The following is a 21178-nucleotide window of genomic DNA, read 5'->3' as shown; positions in this document are numbered from 1 at the left end:
TTTTACGCCTTTAGGTAAAACGTTTGTATGACTACGACTATCTCGATAAGATGCGGTCTCATCGTTTATTTTGTCGTTTATTTTTGTGAAAGCTATTTCAATTTTTTGATAATGAAAACCTTTTTGTCTATTTTTTCTTAGCACGGGTTATAATTTGACGTGAAGACAGACTGGACAACACGAAGGGACATAATGAGTTAGGAACGACAACTCATGTAGAGCAGGCTTACTCTCCAGTCTCCGGCAGAAATTAAATTGCAAATCGTAGCCTATAATTCAGTGGCGGATTTTAAACTTAGAAAAAGACTAAAAAAACTAATAAATTATAATTGCCATGTCGGTTGTACATGTATACTACTTTCTGGCACCAAACAGTATATAGAACTTCATTATTTCTGAGATTGTGACAATTATAATTTCCCTGCCAAGCAGAGCGAGGCGATTTGTTTTTCCGAAGATGTAATAATACGGACTTAGATAATCTGATTCCGTGGTAATACTAAACTTATTCAAGCACTGCCAAGCGTAGAAAGCTAGAATTTATCGGACATTATTTCCATTGTCAAACAGATCGAATAAGGCGTAGAATAGTTTTCTGAGTTTGCGGTATTATTCCAGGTTATATTTTATAACATAGAGTATTTATATTTTATGATAAATAAAAACAGAAAAAAAGGATGTTGCCCGGGCAACTAGGGCAACACCCCTGGGTCCGCCACTGCCAAGGATTTAGATCTTAGTCCGTGGTTTGACCAAAAGAAAATGGTTAGGCAAGTGTTTGGTACTTTTCCTGTGAGTGTCAACTACTTAAAAATGAAAGGCGTATTTTGTTTCAAAATGTGAATGCCGTCATTATATTTAAATTTATAGCTTCTTTTTGTTTGGCAGTTCAGATCTTTCGGTTGACCTTAACTAGCTCTTACGTTATTTAGACATGTGCATCTCTTCATCAAATCAAGCAACAGATTTTGAACGGTGTTTTTTAAAGTTGTGTATTTGTACCTGTGTGAATATCATATATATCTACTTCCTGTGTTGCCTATTATCATTGTTGCCAATTAATTGCAAATGTATGACGGGAGAATGCTGTGATAAGTTGTAAATGTATGACGGGAGAAGGCTGTGATAAGTTGTAAATGTATGACGGGAGAAGGCTGTGATAAGTTGTAAATGTATGACGGGAGAAGGTTGTGATTAGTTGTAATAACTTGTGCCCAATCCCTTCTTCATTTTATTGACAATAAATGTGTTTAAAGTAAATTAAAGTTTGGTACTCAAATAGAACTCTTAACTGTATTTATTAGATATCTAGAAGAAGAAAAAAGGAACCTTGCTATGATTGCCAAAATTCCACGACAAAACTGACAATTTGTTTTTAAACCATGAACATATGTTGGCCTTCAAATTTTACCTTTTAATCACAGGCACTTGCAATTATCATAAACCAAAAACAACCTATATGGGGAAGCAACACTTAAATGGGACGGTCCGGAATGCAAACAAGTTTTAGAATCCGACCGCCGTTTTATTTTCTTCAAATGATTTAAGAACTTGATATACCCTGCTGTTATAGAATTATCTTTTGTGGCCTCCACGTGGGTGACTGATATAAGGAGACATAAACACCGAGATTAACCTGCTGCACTATTGCAACAGTTGGGATCCTTCTATTTTCTTTCTTGGTGAAAAAGGGAAAGTTCGGGCAGGGGTAGGTCCGGCCACTGCCATTTTGGTCTCGGGCATATATTTAAAATTTTGAGGACCTTCACTTCAGTTGAATGGGCGAGATAATCGCACGAATAAAAAGTCGAGGAAAATTCTATTTTTAAGTTATTAAAAGGGGGAAAGTAACTTTTGGGAGGATAGAAAGAAAACCATTATCTTTCTTTCTAGTTTAGCGAACTTTTTGTAAACCGAATTGCTACTTATTTGTCATGCATGTAACACAATGATAACTGTTATTGATGGTATACATAAAGCCGAGCATTGTCTGTTGTTTTACTGTAATAAACGAAGATTCGGCCCATGCAACACTAACATGGAAAGTCGGGAAATTGGCGGGAAAATCTGACGTTGCATGCTTTTATGGCGTCATATTTATGCTGATTCCAACGTTGCCGAACTTCCCCCAACTGTCTGTCCGAATTTGCTCACAGGCGGGGCACGATATATCATCCATTCCTTCTAACAGATTTTTTTTTAAAAATAATTCTTCGAATAGGGACGTGTTTAGCCTTAAGTTATTATTTTATGAAAGACATGGCATTTCTCTTCCAAATGGTGTATAAGGCGGCAGTACCCAAATCGGATTACTTTTTGCAAAAATACTTATAAATCAATAAATGTGTCAACAAATCAGTTATAACAATGATGTAGCCTTTGAATAGATAGTCATGCACCATTTCTTGTCTACAGGTGATCAGTTTTTTAAGTTCAAATAGCACCAGAAAACGTAATTCAAACTCAAATGTCATTGTTTTGCTTACGTTTTTAAAAAATGACGGGTGCGACGACTAAGCATTCTGGTTTGGACTATAGGAATAAATTCACACTATAGAAATACTTTTTGTCATATAAATTCTAAAGGTCATCATAAAATGGTAATATGCTGACAAAAAATATTCAATTGAAGTGTAAGATACTGCAAAATTCAAGCCTTGATCCGATTGGGGTCCTGACATTCGAAAAAACTGGAAACGCTGATTGGTGACTTCAGAGCGTTCTATAAATATCTCAAGTGAGCCCCGGGTGCTAGAACACCCATTAATAGTCTTCCGTTGTAACAACCATAAATGAATATAATTCCTCCTCAGAATTTTCAGTGAATGAATAAAATGATGGTTTGGTGATCCGATTAGGGTACTGTCACTGTATTGTGTGGTTTTTTTTTTATGTTTATCATGTGTTAACAATTTAATTAGTTTTCATTTTATCAAGCATTTTGTCCGTGTTTTACCCCCAGACAATCTTATCACTTAGGCCACTTTCGTGTATCCGGTTCAACCGTTTTCACTGGCTAAACAAGAATGTGAACGGCATACGAAATACGGAATCGAGGCTGGTCTCTGGAATGTTCGGTATGTGGTTGCCGACTATCGCTAGTTTGCTTTATATTTTTTAACGTAAAACAAAATGGAATACAATATGCATATTTAAATAGTTGTAACATAACGTTACACTATAGAAATAAACACGTTTAATCTTTGCTTTAATGCTATTTATTAGTCACAAAACTACGAAACTGTGCATTTTGGCTCTGTGTTAACTTCCGGTCCTAGTCGGTTCGTTTATCACGAATTATTTTTGTACTATTTGAACCGTTTCAACCAGGATAGGCGAAAGCAACCTGTGGCAGGTAATCCGGTCATTAGGGCCCTCGTGGGTAATTTAAGCCCAATTGTTGTCATATATTTGTAAAGCGTATCCAAACATTCTTTCATAAAAATATTTTTCTGTTTTTTGTTATTTTCGTTTTCTTTAAAAGCAGTTATCATTGGATATGAAGATAACCTTTCCATTTATGGACTCCCCATGTAATGCTGCAGAACTGGTCTGTACAGGTCACGTGAGCGTCTGATACACACACACACTCGGGATTCCGCCATCTTGATTGTAGAACACACCATTCCATCCTTGTTTCACACCTTACTACATCACGAAATATCCGTATCCATTGGCGATTGTTTGAAGCTAACGTTGATCGAAATGGCCGGGGGAAAATCCAAAGAAGAGCACGTCGCATATGCCAAGCTAGCTGAACAGGCCGAAAGGTTTGAAGACATGGCATCCCATATGACATCGGTGATCAAGCAATGTAGTGAGAACACGGAGGAGTTGACCATTGAAGAAAGGAACTTGTTGTCTGTGGCTTACAAAAATGTTGTTGGTGCTAGGCGATCGTCATGGAGAGTGGTCAATATGCAGGAATCGAAAACTAATTACAAGCACATCGCAAAAGAGTTTAAGGAAGAGATCGAGAAGGAATTGTCGAAAATCTGCAATGAAGTTTTGGATTTGCTCAATCAGTACCTACTCCCTAGCAGTACGAAAACGGAAAGCAAGGTATTTTTCAAGAAAATGAAAGGCGATTATCTTCGTTATATGGCGGAATTCGCTACAGATCAGAAAAAGAGAATTGTGTCTGAAGCCGAAGGGGCTTATGACGAAGCTTTTCAACTCGCCAAGGACGATATGCATCCTACTAATCAGAGCAGATTGGGACTTGCATTAAATTTCTCTGTCTTTTACTACGAGATCATTAATCAGCCTGACAAAGCTTGTCATCTTGCTAAGGAAGCATTTGATGATGCCATAGCAGAATTGGATACTCTGGATCAAGACTCTTACAAAGACAGCACACTCATAATGCAGCTTTTGCGTGACAACTTGACTCTCTGGACGACTGACAATGAACAGGAACAAGAACAAGAAATTGAACAAGACAATTAGACAAACTTCACCATTAACTGATGATAGATCAAAGGACATTTTTAAAGTGCGAACCTTGTCTGTCCGTTCATTAATGGGCTCATTTGACAATGGTCTCTGACATTTTGCCTGCAGATGAAAAATGTAAATGTACTTGGCCAAGAATTGAAACGTTGGGATGAACTTAATTGAACTGAACCATCTGTGATGCCGGTTTTGTTACAATTATTCCTTGTCAGTTGTGTTGGCTACAAATGATTGGTTAAGTGAATCTGAAGTTATGGACTTAATTACATCATTATATGTGGACTGCCCCTGTTTGTTTCTGACCAGCAGTATTGCTGTTTATTGAGTATCTAGATTATTGACAAGGCAATGATGCTCTCATCTAGATCATTGTTCGATTTATAGTTACCAGGGTTAGACACTGTTCGCTCGATAATGGTATTGAGTTCCGAGGACAACCCTATAGTAGATTTAGTCTTAACACGTCTCCAGTATAAAACAAGGGAATTGCTTGTTTTGGACATAAACATATTTTAATATTATGCGGTGAAATCCTAGGAAATTTTGGCGAATAAGTTAATAACACAGAATATTACATTTCTGAATTCTAAGCAATGTTTGGAAAGGAATATTCATAATTCCAATTAAAAGTAAAATGATATCTTGTTTTCATTTTTTTTATTATAAGTGTGTAAAAGGACTAGTTAGTGTAATTGATAATTAGAGGGCTAGTATTTGTGCGAGTGTCTAACCCTGATAACTGCAACATTCTAGTTGGAACTGGAAAGAGAACAAAAGGAAATTTAAAACCAAATTAAAATAACAAATTGGCTCTTTTAAAACTGCACCTGCATGCTGCCATGGCCTCGCAAGATATTTAGAAATACAATTTTTACTCCCTTAGCCACAACTTTAGTTACTTTACTGTTACTGATATTATCCCTGTCTTGAAATTGTAAGGAAAGTTTTTCGTCAATGTGTTTACTACATTGATATTCATTTATTTGTTAATCATCATTTACATTTATAATAGTATACATATTGACTATTGAATATCATTATGTTTTTCTTAAAAGCCATGTTCTGCTGTTAATTTTTTAGGCTGCTTTAGTCCTACTGTCCTCTATTAAGTATAGGTTATAGTAATTATCTAATTTAATTTTTTATGTCTTAATATTATTGCTGAGGCGAGATATACTTGGTATGTATGGTAGATATATATACTGTATGATTAGGTGGCAATTATTCCATTATGAGTACATAATTTAATATTGAATTTGTGGTCAATATGCTGCAGTTAACGCTAAAAAACACTGGATCATTGTGCTCGGTGCTCTCCAAAAAAGTACTAAATTATATGTCATATAGATATATACAAATAATCTCTATTGAAGAGATTGATTTAGCTATCCGGCAGATGCTTTCATAACATAATAATTATATTATTTATCTTTCAGTGTAAAACATGTAGGTCAGGTTTGGATTTTTGTATTGAATATTGTTATCTTGCACATTTATGTGAAATCTGCACAATGTTTAAGGAGCACTGATAATAAGTATTAAGTAAGTTTATGAGAAAATCTTGCACAAAATGCTAAGATTTTGAAACCAGTTTTCTGTCATTAAATCTCTTTTTTTACCTATACAAAATAGTGGAGTTTGTTTGTCCCTTGGTTATTAAGAGCTGTGTGCATGTAACCATTCAAAAACATTGTTGTAAACTACATTGTACAATTTCATATAGAACACAAGCCCATAATAATAAAATGTAATAATTTGAGGTTCTTATATACTGCTTAATCACAACCTAGTTCGAAGGTAGTCTCAAAGCGGTTCACAAATTATTATCTGTGGTTATAGGGCCAGCCAATATCTTTCTCAAATTGTATGTCCCCGATTATTATAATAATTTGGGTTGGTATTCAACGATTTTTGAAGAAAATATTCAAACAATTTGTGAACATGTTTTTCAAAATTTTGATGCATTCCCTTATAACTTTTTGTTGGTTTGTGTTTTACGTCCTATTACCAGCTATGGTCATTTAAGGACATGCCAGGTTTTTGTGGTGGAGGACAACCGGGAGTGCCCCGAGAAAAAACACCGACCTACTGCCAGTACCTGTCAACTGCCCCATGTAGGCCTCAAACCCGCGATCCAGTGGTGGCGTGCTTATGGTAGCAGAATGTCGGACGCCTTAACCACTTGGCCACCGTAGACCCTAATTGATATTTTGTAATATGTGCCCAAGAAGCTGGCGAGTCCCACAGGGAAAATATATGAGTCCAGGGCCCGTATTCATGAAACTGTTCTCATGCTCAAGCATTGATTCTATGCTCAAACCTACTTTCTTGTAACTCGCTCAAATAATCTCAAATGATCAACAAGTCAAATGTGATAATTCATTAATTGAAAACAGTATTTGGCTCCGAGTCTCTTCAATATTTTTTTTCCAAATCATTGACAAAATAAGATTTTTTGATTAATCTATAACCAAAACAAGAAATTAGGCTTTAGCACAAAATCCATACTTGAGCATGAGATCGCTTTCATGAATACGGGCCCAGGACTCAAATATTGAATATTTGCTCTGTATATGAAATATAATATATTCCACTCCTGATTAAGCCAGTTGAACCACAGGAACTTGAATTTCTATCAGAATGGTCTATTTAAGCTCAGAGAACTGATTNACCCCCCCCCCCCCCCTTAACGGTAAGGGGGGGTATATATTGGGCTTAATCAGTTCTCTGAGCTTAAATAGACCATTCTGATAGAAATTCAAAGGGGGGGTATATATTGGGCATAATCAGTTCTCTGAGCTTAAATAGACCATTCTGATGGAAATTCAAGTTCCTGTGGTTGAACTGACACGAGTAACAATCTAGCTGAAATTTTTTATAGCAAAAATTCTGAAAATTGGTTACCACCAAATCTATCTTGTGGTTCAACGCAGGAATGTAAAGGGGTTTTTAATCAAAATTTATTGCAAATTACAAGCATTTGTTTGAAGTTATTAATGTTGCCTATGGTAATGGAAACGCATATAATTTTATTCAGCCTTACAGTATAAGAAAACTGTTGTAGATGGAATTACCCGAGACAAATCTCACCAAAGGTGCACCATCTGTACAATTCAGCTAGCTTAAAGCTGGGGTTAGTACATTTCATGTTGTAGCTAACTGATTTCTATGTAGGAATGTGTTGGACCAGAAGATTTTTTTCAATTTTTAGGTCACCTGAGCTTTAGCTGAGTTTTGAAAAATTATTTCAAACTTAAAGTCAAGTTCTGCCTTGCCGATTGAACTGAAACCTGGTAGGAATGATCGACTCATGGTCCTGACAATGTGTTGTAATTTTTCGGGTCGATCAGAAATCCAATATGGCTGGCACGGTCGCCATTTTGAAAAACTATTTCGAACTTAAAAACAAGTTCTAATAGGCCAATTTAAGTGAAACTCGGTCTAGGGATGATCAGCTCATGGTCCTGACAAACTTGAGGTAACGTTATACTTAACTATTTTGTACTCAAATTGGTACATATTTCAACAACAAAAATAAATACTGTAGGACTCAGGTGACCGTTTAGGCCCATCCATGGGCCTCTTGTTTTTTGCAGGATAGCACACAACCAGAAGGTTTCTATTCCTTTTTTTTTTTTTGGTAGGATAGCACACCAAATAATATGAAATTGTACACCCCTACGATAAACAAAAACTGACATTGCAGGTGATACACTGCCTCTATATTAGTAGGCTGCTTCACTCTATGGTGGTATCAAAATGGAATAGAAACCTAAAAATGTTCTATCTTACAAATTGTGTTGGTTAATCTCATTCTCAAGCATATCTTCCTCGATACACCTGGAATATGTCATAGCGAAATTGAAGACATGCAACTTGTTAATCGATTTGTCTCTGGTAAAAACCCTGACCAGTCTGTAAGGCTGATACCTGTCCTTTGAAGATTATAGAGGAGCAGCACTTGACTTTTTCAAAGCCAGTCAATGTTATACTGTTTGGTGACCCACATAGTCTTTTGATGTACATAAAAGGATCAAACAAGTCTTTCTCGTCTCATGCACAAGGTGGCGCACATTGAGTCTTTGATTTTGCTTTCACATATTCCGAGAAGTTCAGAGAGCAAAAGTGAACATAACTCCTGGAGTATCGCAGGAGTATCGTAACTCTTGAAGTATGGAGGATAGTATCTGAGGTTTACAGGATATACACTGGAGTATGGAGGATAGTATCTGAGGTTTACAGGATATACAGTGGAGTATGGAGGATAGTATCTGGGGTTTACAGGATATACACTGGAGAATGGAGGATAGTATCTGAGGCTTACAGGATATACACTGGAGTATGGAGGATAGTATCTGAGGTTTACAGGATATACCCTGTCTCCTATCAACAGCATGATTGCACATACCAGGATTAGATTAAGTACATCATATTATTCATCGAAAGAAATTAGTTTTGGTCTGGAATAGTTTATAAAGTATATTAGCAGGTAAAAATATCCACATCCTTGCTACTGCCTTTGATTACTATATTCAATAAATTAGGGCTGAAATGATTGGGTCTAAACTTGTATGTAAAAGAAATGCAGCGACTAAAAACATCTTGCGAACAGATGCATTTAATTTTAAATTCATTTGTTATTACATGTGAACTTACAAAGATATATATAGAAAACTAAGCAAATCACTGGATAAGCTGAATTATAAAACAAGTAATGTGATATTATAAATTGTCTTAACCCAACTGACTTTTGAAGAAAACTCAACAATTTTATTGAAGTGATTAATTTTAGATCATAATTTGTCGGATTGCGATGCTGTCGTAAGCTTATGGATTGACGTTTGCTGTCTTATTGCACATTTGTACTACTATAAGGAAGAAGGTTGAGATCAGTTACCTAGTTGCTATGTATACTTAGTCCACAACGACTAAACCTGGATGGATTATTAGCTCACCTGGTCAGAAGGACCAAGGTGAGCTTATGTCATACCGTGGCGTCCGTCGTCCGTACGTCAACAATTTCCCCTAGCGACTTCTTCTTCTTAACCACTGATTGGAATTCAACCACTGACTGGAAGCATCCCTAGGTGGTGGGGATTCAAAATGTACAAATGATGGAGCTGACCCCCCAGGGGGCTGAGGGGTGGGGCAAAAAGGGGCCAATTTGGAACTGAGAGATGGATATCAACCATATTTGACTGGAAGCATCCCTAGGTAGTCCAGACTCGAAATTGTACAAATGGTTGGGCTGAGGGGCGGTGCCAAAAGGGGGCAATTTGGCTATATTGCTACAAACGACTTCTTCTGTAGAACTATGACATGAATATCAACCATCTTTGACTGGAAGCAGCCCAAGGTGGTGGGGATTCAAAATTGTACAAATGGTTGGGCTGACCCCCCAGGGGGCTGAGGGGCGGGGCCAAAAGGAGTCAATTTTGCTTTATTGTTTTAAGTGACTTCTTCTCTGGAACTAAGTAGTGGATATCAACCATATTTGACTGGAAGCATCCTTAGGTGTGAGGGATTCAAAATTGTACAAATGATGGAGCTGACCCCCCAGGGGACTGAGAGGCGGGGCAAAAAGGGGTCAATTTGGCAATATTGCTTTAAGCGACTTCTTCTGTAGAACTATGCCATGGATATCGATCCTATTTGGTCGGAAGCATTCATGGGAGGCAGGGATTCAAAATTGTACAAATGGTGGGGCTGACCCCACGGGCTAAGGGGTGGGGCCAAAAAAAGTGTATTACTAGGAAATGGTTGAGATCCCCACCCTGTAACGGCATATACAATTGCTGAGTATAAAGAGATGATTGCACATATGCTTCCAGGATGGCCTTGGGGACTGCCCCACCCTTGGAGACTCAACCCCTGGGTCATAACTTTGAAACGGTTGAGATCCCCACCCCAAAACAATATATACAAATGCCTGGCAAAAAGAGACAAATGCAGTCATGATATAAGAATTGATACTGGGGTCTGGCCACAACCTTACAGACCTAGTTTCTGAGTCAATGCTTGGAAACAGTTGAGATCCCCACCCCATAACCATACATAAAATTGCTGGGCATGAAAAATCTAATACAGATATGCTACAAGGATTGGCCTTGGGGTCTGGCATATTCCCTTGATCTCATTCAGAGAATATTTTCCCATGATTGCTTTGGCATCCAGAAGAGCGATACAGGCCAACTGGGCCTCTTGTGTATATAAGGATGAATATGGCATGTGATGCTTCAGATGCTGGTTCTGGCCTTCATTTTTAGCTCACCTGGTCCGAAGGACCAAGGTGAGCCCATGCCATACTGTGGCGTCCGTACGTCAACAATTTCCCCAAACCACTTCTTCTTAACCACTGATTGGAATTTAACTAAATTTGACTGGAAGCATCCCTAGGTAGTGGGGATTCAAATTGTTCAAATGGTAGGGTTAACACCCCCCCCCCCCCCCCCCCCAGGGGGCTGAGGGGTGGGGTCAAAAGGGGACAATTTGGCTATTTTGCTATAAAATACTTTTTCTGTAGAACTGTGCAACGGATATCAATCATATTTGATTTTTGTCCGGAAATCTCCTCCTACATTTTTCAACGGATCTCTTTGAAACTTGGTATACATGATAATCATGATATGAAGTTGTGTCTCCCGTAAAAGAATTTTGATTCGACAATTTTTCCAAAAGTTATTGCCTTTTGTTCATTTCAGTATTTGAATTTTGTCCGGAGATCTCCTACATTTTTCGACCGATTTCTTTGAAACTTGGTAAATTTTGATTCGACAATTTTTCCAAAAGTTATTGCCCTTTGTTCATTTCAGTATTTGATTTTTGTCCAGAAATCTCCTCCTACATTTTTCAACGGATCTCTTTGAAACTAGGTATACTTTATAATCATGATATGAAGTTGTGTCTCCCTTAAAAGAATTTTGATTCGACGATTGTTTTTATAGCATATCAGCTAACCACTCTTAGAATGATGCAGATCTTATTTCAATGTAAGAAAGTATATAATACTATATGGCATTCGACGGGCGTATTTTGATCCGCCCATCGGTACTCTTGTTCGGGAAAGAGAACTGGATTTTGTATGAACAGAGGATGTGGCGTCCCTGGGGACAGTGGCAGAGTCCAATAGGAGAAATAGAGGTAAATCTTCCAAATCCCTTTATGATATATCCTTGTCAAATTTCACTAAAAGTTTTCCCTTGCTCTTTAGTTGGCATGCAGCCATCTTGAAATTTGAGTTCCAAGATTGTGATTTCATTTCTTTTAAATAAATTCTTAACATAGCCAATTTCTCAAGAAATTGAAAGGTTCCCCTGGCTCTCTATTTCCTCAGGCAGCCATCTTGAATTTTGAGAGTTAAAGTTTGTTATCGCCATTTGTGAAAAAAGTGCCAGTTGGTCCTTTACTAAGCTGAGTGAGATGCCCCCCTTGGTCCATTGTTATAAGAACACCACATTGTACAATTGCTTGGCCTAATCAGACGATCGGAACTTAGCTTACATTATTAGATTCAGCTTCTGATCCCGTCCTTAGTCCTTGAATCATAACATGGAAATATAAATGTGTTTATAAACAAATGTCGGACATGATGTATAAAAAATACACACAAGTTGTATGGATTGGCTCCTCCCACATCCCGAAATCTAGCGGCTGCTCGGGACTTTAGTCATCACACAAAAACGGTTGAGAACTTCACCATTCAGCCTTATGTGCTTGTTGGAAAGGAGGGATAAACACAAACATGCTAACATGATAAGCCCTGGGGTCTTGACCCGCCCCTAAGGAGTTTGTTCCCGGGATATACAACACGAAACCGGTTGAGATTGTTACCCTATAACCATTAAAGATGTTTGATAATTTATTTGCTCATCTTATGTTTTAGCTATCTAGTCGTACTTTGTGGCCAACATGCATCTTTTACTAAAAGCGAAAAGTATGGTGTTGTTATGCTATTGCCTATACGAGAATAGATGTCTCTGATTCAGGGTATCAGTATTTGACAGGAAATATAAGCTCCTGGTGTAAATATAAATGTTCCCTCCATTACATATGATATAATATTCATACTTTATTTATTTGGACACAAAGGCCCTATTGTTTGGAGTTTAACGTCCGTGCAGCAGCTACGGTTATATGGTGCGAATATAGACAACCAGCAAACAATAGGAGTAGGGATGTGAGATAGGGGCACATTTTCTTTCCAATACCTCTAAATGTGGAAGCTATACTTTTGACTGGAAATCATGCAACACGTACGGTTGAATTATTACCAGAAAAGAATGTCTGACTTCTGTTCGAAATTCACACATACCTCAGATTTACCTTTTACTCTTTACGTTAACGCAGGTGAAAGAAACAGGTCAGTGTTAGTCATCAGGATCTCGCAGGAAAATACGTTACTTTTGTATGATAATAAGGTCGATGTTTTCGTTTATGATCACTATATTGTCATGCGGTTGTGTTGTCACTGTTGCGGTTGAGTTAGTATTATATACTTGTAGCTTTTGTCTGAATATTGACAATAACGTTTTTTTGTGTGTTTGTTTTTACAAAAGAACTGTATTTTTGTGTGTTTACAAAGACAGCGTGTTTTTGTTAGTATTTACAAATACAGCGTAGTTTGGTTGTATTTTCAAGGTGGGTGCAATTTGTCAGTTCTTATGAAAAAAGTGCAGTTTTGCCAATATTACCGACTGTGTAGTTTTGGCAGAAAATCTAAAAATAGTGTAGCTTTGTCAGTTTATATATAAATAGCGATACTTTAATAATTATATAACTGAGTGTATGTTTGTATGTATTTACCAAAGTAATGACCTTCAGTGGTTACGAAAATAGTGCAGTTTTGTCAGTATTTACAAAGATAGCGTTATTTTTATCATAATATACCTGCGATTTAGGTTAAAGATTATTTTTTATGTGTATTGTATATTTTAGTTTTGTCAGTACAGGTATTTAAAGAAAACGTAAGTTTTGTGTGTATTCACCAAAAGATCGTTTGTCAGTATCTACCATTTACGAATCATTAATTTATCATTAGTTATAACTAATTGTAGTGCTTGTGTATATTTACATAGATGGTGTACTATTTTGTCAGCATTTTTTAAAGTTTTATTCATACGCATAATTTTCTTCCCATTTCGCTATTTCTAAGCATCCTACTCGACAGTAACTTTTCGACGAATAAAGGCCGATAACTCGTGTCATCCTGTACTAGCCTTGTAGGTGGTACCGAATTTTCTTAATGTTGGGGGAAATTTGTATAGAGCTAACACTACGTGTTTTTAAACCATACAAGTATGGATTTCTTTCTCTCTAAACCGTTCAGTTTCTTAATGTACGGAATGCATAGATAATGATATAAATGGACACTCTGCCGATGTGCTGATGTAGACCGCGTATGTGTTTCTATGTTCTGCACCGTCACAGTCAATTATATGGTAAGCCTTTTCATTTTGTTTTGTTTCAGATTGTAAACATACTATCCAGCCTGTCGTTATCTCAAAGGACCTGACTCTATCGACTTACCACATAAACATGTGGAACCAGGCTTACTCCCAGATTTACCATACTTATATATTTGCCATACGACTCTACTAAAATTTTCAACAAATCTTGTATAGTCCAAATCAAGGATTTTGAAAAGTATCAGTTAATTCCATTTTGACGAAAGATAATCAAGTTTTGTTTGTATTTCAAGGAGGGTGTCATTTTTCAGTATTAACGCCAAAGTGTAGTTTTGCCGCTATTTACAAAGACAGTATGCGTTTGTAACTATTTTCAATGATAGCGTTACTTTTATCATCATTCATATACAGTCGAACCTCGTTATATCGAAGTCGACGGGATAGCTTGGAAACTTCGAGTTATCCGAGTATTCGAGTTAAGCGAGTTCCTATGGTTGGCATAAAGCTTGGTAAAGTGTTTGGTCCAACATGAGGCTATATATGTCATTGATTTCTCTGACATACCCGAGTGTAGCGTGTGTCCGTCTGTAAAACAATGGTGTATTTTCGAAATATTAGCAAACATACCGTATTTCTAGTGCATTTCTGTCAATATTTTCCAAAAAATGGAAATTTTGTGTCTGTATTGAGAAAAATGTACTTTTATAACTTTTTACAGAAAAGGTGCATTTATCTGTTTTTACAAAAATAATTAGTTTTTTTCTGTATTTACAAAAAGAAAATGTAGTAGTTTGCATATATACAAAATGTCTACTTTTGTCTGTGTACAAGACCATGCGTTGGTAGTATTTAATAATAGCGTAATTTTCATCATTTTATAGCTGATTATTTATTTTTTGTTTACCAAAATGAGTAGTTTTTGTCACTAATATAGTGTATTTATTCTAATGACATTTTGTCAGTATTTCGAAAGTAGTGTAGTTATTGTCAGTATTTTTGTCATTGTTTACGATTTATTTTTTATTTTTGACGGGCTTTGCAACAGTGGTGTATATATCTCAGTAGAAACAAACAGTGTATTTCCATCAGTGCTTACAGTGAAAAAGACAAGGGAATATCCAAGTGTTAACATAACTATAACGTACTCAAAATCGATAAAACCGGGAGAATAAGACCAGGGGTTCCGGACTGGTAAGCGTCTTCTGCTTCATCGACGACGACACGCTTCATGAAATTCTAGGTCAAATCCAAGTCATGTCATATCCAGATCTCCGGTGATGATACCAAAACCACAAAGCGTCCGGTAATGATACCAAAACCACAAAGCGTCCGATAATGATACCAAAACCACAAAGCGTCCGGTAATGATACCAAAACCACAAAGCGTCCGGTAATGATACCAAAACCACAAAGCGTCCGGTAATGATTACAAAACCACAAAGCACACTAATGAACAAATAAAAAATACCCTCATGTTGAAAGTAAAAATCGAGGTAAGCGGCTGATATAGAATGGCAGTTGTTTCCTTGATTACAAGTTCAGTAGGGTATATACGATCGATGACAATGAATTCATTGTTATTTAAAACAGCACATTGTCGATTTATCTGAATGTGATATTGAAGGACTTAGCTAGGTTTTTGTTATCAGTCCTGATACACTCATACAAAAATCAGCTTCAGATGAGTAAAACAACAACAAAACAGCCAGAAGAGGGCGCGGTTTGTTCCCGTTGGAATGTCTACAGTCTGCTGGAGACTCACCCAACCCAACAAAAATATCGTTAACCAGGAAATCGATCTCATTCTCACAATATCGTCCTTAGTGTATTTTATTTTGGCTTTTACTGTTTTTTTTTTTTTTATTAAATATGCTCGAGAATAATTTATAACAATATGCTTATATCGCCATTCGCCATTCTTGGAAACGGAAGCTCTCATAACAAGAGAACGTAGGCCTCCCGTTTGGTATAAGGTATGTTAGTGTAAAGGGTCAAACAATCAAACGTTTTGATAAAAAGTAACAATTTTGAGAAAAACGCATTCAAGATTGACAAAACGATATTCTTAATTCTTCAAAATTCACATACTATTTCCAGTTCTTGAGTATACAATGCCACAGTACGACTGTAACCCTGATTTAATGGTACCGAGAACCGTAGTGAGAAGTTTGGACAATAACCTGGTTGTAAGGATTCTTGTGTGGTAGCGGAATCCAATACAAACGAGGCAAGTCTGTATCCATTTCACTAGTGGGTATTCAGAAAGAGTGGAATACAAAAGAGTGATAAGCTAGTATTTCATATTTTAAAAAGAAGGAAATGTATAGCAGCGTTTCCTTGGATATTGCCTAAGTCTAGTTCTTACTGCAACATAGACGTGTTTACAGACAAGAGTTAATGTATAACCTACGTTTTCTCTTACCCTGGACAGGTGTATCCGCACTTTTACTGGTGTGAGTTTTCCTTGTCTCACCCTAGGGTTGAGACGGGGTACCTCTATTCATAACAATGGTATGACGTCACTTCAACAATAGCATGACGTCTCGTCAACAATCCATCAACATCACGTCAACCCTGAATTTAGCATGTACCGTTATCATTACATTGTGTATATGATACACATTGGGATAACAGGGTAAGAGAAAGAATTATTCACCCCTTGTGGGTGAGAAAGGGGAATCTCAACCCTCGGGAAAGATTCTTAAGTTGCCTCTTGTTTGGCAATAAAGAATCTTCTCCCTCGGGTTGAGATTCCCCTATCTCACCCCCATCGGGGTGAGAGATTCTATTAGTCTGCAGACACAACTATACACCTATCATGTAGATCATTGAGTGCGGTTTGGACATCGGGGTCAAGAAATACGGACTTGTGTTTTATGTGCTTTTCATCATATTAAATCTGAACTATAATGTTCTTAAAATGGTGCATTTTTTCAGTATTTACCAACAATAGTAAAGGTTTTGTCTATATTTACACAAAAAGGTAGGTTTGTCTGTATTTCATAGTATTTACTAAAATAGACTAGTTTTGTGAATGTTTATAAAAAGAATGCATATTTGTCAATATTTACAAAACTAGTATGGTTTATGTCAGTGTTAACAGAAATAGATTTTCTCCAGTATTTGCTTATCAAGTATAGTTTTTGTAAGAACTTTTAACAGAAATTCTCCATTTTTCGAAAAAGATTTCAAGAAAGTGTATTTTTGTCAGTACTTCCCAAAAGTGTGTAGTTTTTGTCAGTTTTTAAAAAAAGAGAACATTTTGTCTATAGTTATAATGACAGTATTTTTAGTCAGTATGAACAATAGTAGTGAGTGTTTGTCATTATTTACACAAGAAGTGTTAACGTTTTCGCCTTTTGCCTGTCAACCTTCTGGTTCTGTTTGGTCAAGGCGGATAACTCGTGTGACCTTGTAAGGCAACTTGTGGGTGGTACCCAGGGGCGTAACAAACTGTTTTTCAATGTGTAAGCCCAATGATGAAATGTGGTGCCTAAGGTAGCACCCCGAAGCGCGCAGCGCGAGGAGGGGGAGGGTATGGGAGGGGTTTCCCCCCTCCAATCGGTGGGGGTATGGGGGTCTCCTCCAGGAGAATTTTGTTTTCTAGAACGCCTGAGACGCGTTCTCCCGTGTTCTGGCAGGACTAGTATTACATTATGTACATAGGAACCGATATACTGGACACTGTAATATACAAAGCCATGGGTTATTACCATTCCTTCCCTTCTTATGTATTTTGCATAAATAAAGGGGATAAAAATCAAAGGAACAGTTTGTTTCACGGGGGGCGGGAGGCTAGTGAGTACTATGTATACCAATATTTGCATAGCTAGAGTTGCACTGGCATGGTTACCATGTCGAATGATTGAAGCCAGGCTATCATATTGTTCCCTTTATATTTATAAAAGCGGTAAAAATTTTAACTTAGAAACACTTTATTTCACGGGGAAAACTAGAGTTAGTGTTTGGGTACACCGGTAATTAGCAAGGCTAGTGTATCACTGGCGCGGTAACCACACCGAATGAATATGCAACCTTCAGTTCTACATTTGTTAGAGACTTTGATTGCAACAAAGCATTTTAGTTGGCGGTCTTTATAGCAGATACAAAACACCTTGTCATTGCTTTTTAATATTTTATATCATATAGTCTATGTTGCGGTGTTTTTTTTTCCATTTTGTCAAAAATGATGTGTAAGCCCGGGCTTTTTTGCTACATAGGTCGAATAACTCGTGTAACCTTGGAAGGGACTTGTGAAGGTACCGTTAGGGCGGATATCTCGTTTAACCTTGAAAGGGACTTGTGGGTGGTACCGTTAGGGCGGATACCTCGTGTAACCTTTGAAGGGACTTGTGGGTGGCACCGTTAGGGCGGATAACTCGTGTAACCTTTGAAGGGAATTGGGGTGGTACCGTTAGGGCGGATAACTCGTCTAACCTTTGAAGGGACTTGTGGATGGTACCGTCAGGGCGGATCACTCGTGTAACCTTGGAAGGGACTTGTGGGTGGTACTGTTAGGGCGGATAACTCGTTTAACCTTGGAAGGGACTTGTGGGTGGTACTGTTAGGGCGGATAACTCGTTTAACCTTGAAAGGGACTTGTTGGTGGTACCGTTAGCGCGGATAACTCGTGTAACCTTTGAAGGGACTTGTTGGTGGTACTGTTAGGGCGGATAACTCGTTTAACCTTGGAAGGGACTTGTGGGTGGTACCGTTAGGGCGACACGTTTAGCAGATATTACATGTTTATAAACTATACCAGCCCGTGTAACCTTGGAAGGGACTTGTGAAGGTACCGTTAGGGCGGATATCTCGTTTAACCTTGAAAGGGACTTTTGGGTGGTACCGTTAGGGCGGATAACTCGCGTAACCTTTGAAGGGACTTGTGGTGGCACCGTTAGGGCGGATAACTCGTTTAACCTTGAAAGGGACTTGTTGGTGGTACCGTTAGCGCGGATAACTCGTGTAACCTTTGAAGGGACTTGTTGGTGGTACTGTTAGGGCGGATAACTCGTTTAACCTTGAAAGGGACTTGTTGGTGGTACCGTTAGCGCGGATAACTCGTGTAACCTTTGAAGGGACTTGTTGGTGGTACTGTTAGGGCGGATAACTCGTTTAACCTTGGAAGGGACTTGTGGGTGGTACCGGTAGGGCGGGTCACTCGTGTAACCTTTGAAGGGACTTGTGGGTGGTACCGTTAGGGCGGACAACTCGTGTAACCTTTGAAGGGACTTGTGGGTGGTACCTTTGAAGGGACTTGTGGATGGTACCGTCAGGGCGGATAACTCGTGTAACCTTGAAAGGGACTTGTGGGTGGTACCGTTAGGGCGGATAAATCGTTTAACCTTGAAAGGGACTTGTTGGTGGTACCGTTAGCGCGGATAACTCGTGTAACCTTTGAAGGGACTTGTTGGTGGTACTGTTAGGGCGGATAACTCGTTTAACCTTGAAAGGGACTTGTTGGTGGTACCGTTAGCGCGGATAACTCGTGTAACCTTTGAAGGGACTTGTGGATGGTACCGTCAGGGCGGATAACTCGTGTAACCTTGAAAGGGACTTGTGGGTGGTACCGTTAGGGGGGATAACTCGTGTAACCTCGGAAGGGAATTGTGGATGGTACCGTTAGGGCGGATAACTCGTGTAACCTTGGAAGGGACTTGTGGGTGGTACCGTTAGGGCGACACGTTTAGCAGATATTACATGTTTATAAACTATACCAGCCATATCTTTGTTATCTTAACAGTTCGGTTTCCTTACTTAGATAATGCATAGGTTATGTAATACGTGCTCCTCGACTCTGTTGGGTAGACTGGTAATATGTCTCTGTACTTAACTGTGATAGATATCACATTGTAACACTTTTCATTTCGTTCCAACCAGACTAGTCGTCATGTGTTACGAAAAACGGAAACTTTTCAAAAAACCTTGCTCTGAACAAAAGTTAATCGTAGCTTTATAATAACTGTATAATCTTATTAAGACTCTACTTTGATTTTTCGAGGCAATGTTCCCCGCACAAGACAAAAGTAGTCGAACTCACGCCTAACTAACAACATGACAAAAGTAGTCGAACCCACGCCTAACAACATGACAAAAGTAGCCTAACCCACGCCTAACAGCATGACAAAAGTAGTCTTACCCACGCCTAACAACATGACAAAAGAAGCCTAACCCACGCCTAACAACATGACAAAAGTAGTCTAACCCACGCCTTACAACATGACAAAAGTAGTCGAACCCACGCCTAACAACATGACAATAGTAGTCTAACCCACGCCTAACAACATGGCAATAGTAGTCGAACCCACGCCTAACTAACAAGATGATAAAAGTAGTCGAACCCACGCCTAACAACATGACAATGCTGTTTTGCTACACACATCCAGTCGACACTTTAAAACTCCAAACACTCTCGTTAAAATAAACAAGGATACCGAAATTTCAAAAAAGACAAAAAGTAAGTTTCTTGATATTATAAATCAATTACAAGGTAATATATGTGTCACGTAGTGATAGCAGATCGTATTGTAAACCTCAAGGCCAGACTTAGATGTAGGCTGATTAACCTGCTCAGAGAGACGTGTGGTGTCCGAAACAGTCCGAATAATGAAACCGACAACACTGTTTGACCGTAGTTTTTCTGATGACTTTATTGATCTGTTTACTAGCATGTGTCCATTTACCTAGTATGTATGCAGTTAAATTGCATGTGTCCAGTTAACAAGCATGTATATAGTTAACTAGCATGTGTATACATTTAACAAGCATGTTACAGTTAACTAGCATGTGTACATTTAACAAGCATGTTACAGTTAACTAACATGTGTCCAGTTAACAAGCATGTAAATAGTTAACTAGCATGAGTCCAATTAACAAGCATGTATACAGTTAACTAGCATGAGTCCAGTTAACAAGCATGTATACAGTTAACTAGCATGTGTACATTTAACAAGCATGTTACAGTTCACTAGCATGTGTACATTTAACAAGCATGCATACAGATATCTATCAAGTGTCAACTTAACAAGCATGTATACAGTTAACAAGCATGTATACAGTTAATAAGCACGAGTCCAGTTAACAAGCATCTATATAGTTAATTAGCATGTGTACATTTAACAAGCATGTTACAATTAACTAGCATGTATACAGTTTATAAGCATGAGTCCAGTTAACAAGCATGTATATAGTTAACTAGCATGTGTACATTTAACAAGCATGTTACAGTTAATTAGCATGTGTCCAGTTAACAAGCATGTATATAGTTAACAAGCATGTGTACATTTAACAAGCATGTTACAGTTAACTTACATGTGTCC

At 37.9% G+C, this 21178-nt stretch overlaps 1 protein-coding gene across 1 annotated transcript; it reads left to right on the top strand.

The window, feature by feature from the left end:
* Positions 1-3544: 3544 nt before the first annotated feature.
* On the top strand, positions 3545-6214 carry LOC110461038 (14-3-3 protein homolog 2-like). The gene has a single exon (XM_021514313.1). The coding sequence runs from the start codon at positions 3706-3708 to the stop codon at positions 4447-4449; it is 744 nt and encodes a 247-aa protein (XP_021369988.1). The 5' UTR covers positions 3545-3705; the 3' UTR covers positions 4450-6214.
* The last annotated feature ends 14964 nt before the right edge of the window (positions 6215-21178 follow it).

The sequence above is a fragment of the Mizuhopecten yessoensis genome, unplaced genomic scaffold, assembly GCF_002113885.1.
Source record: "Mizuhopecten yessoensis strain PY_sf001 unplaced genomic scaffold, ASM211388v2 scaffold1379, whole genome shotgun sequence".
NCBI classification, from domain to species: Eukaryota; Metazoa; Mollusca; class Bivalvia; order Pectinida; family Pectinidae; genus Mizuhopecten; species Mizuhopecten yessoensis.
The sequence above is the reverse complement of the archived record's forward strand: the minus strand, read 5'-3'. Positions and strand labels throughout refer to the sequence as shown.

Bases quoted from the DNA above. Each gene is read 5' to 3' on its own strand.
- LOC110461038 (XM_021514313.1), top strand. From the start codon at position 3,706: ATGGCCGGGGGAAAATCCAAAGAAGAGCACGTCGCATATGCCAAGCTA.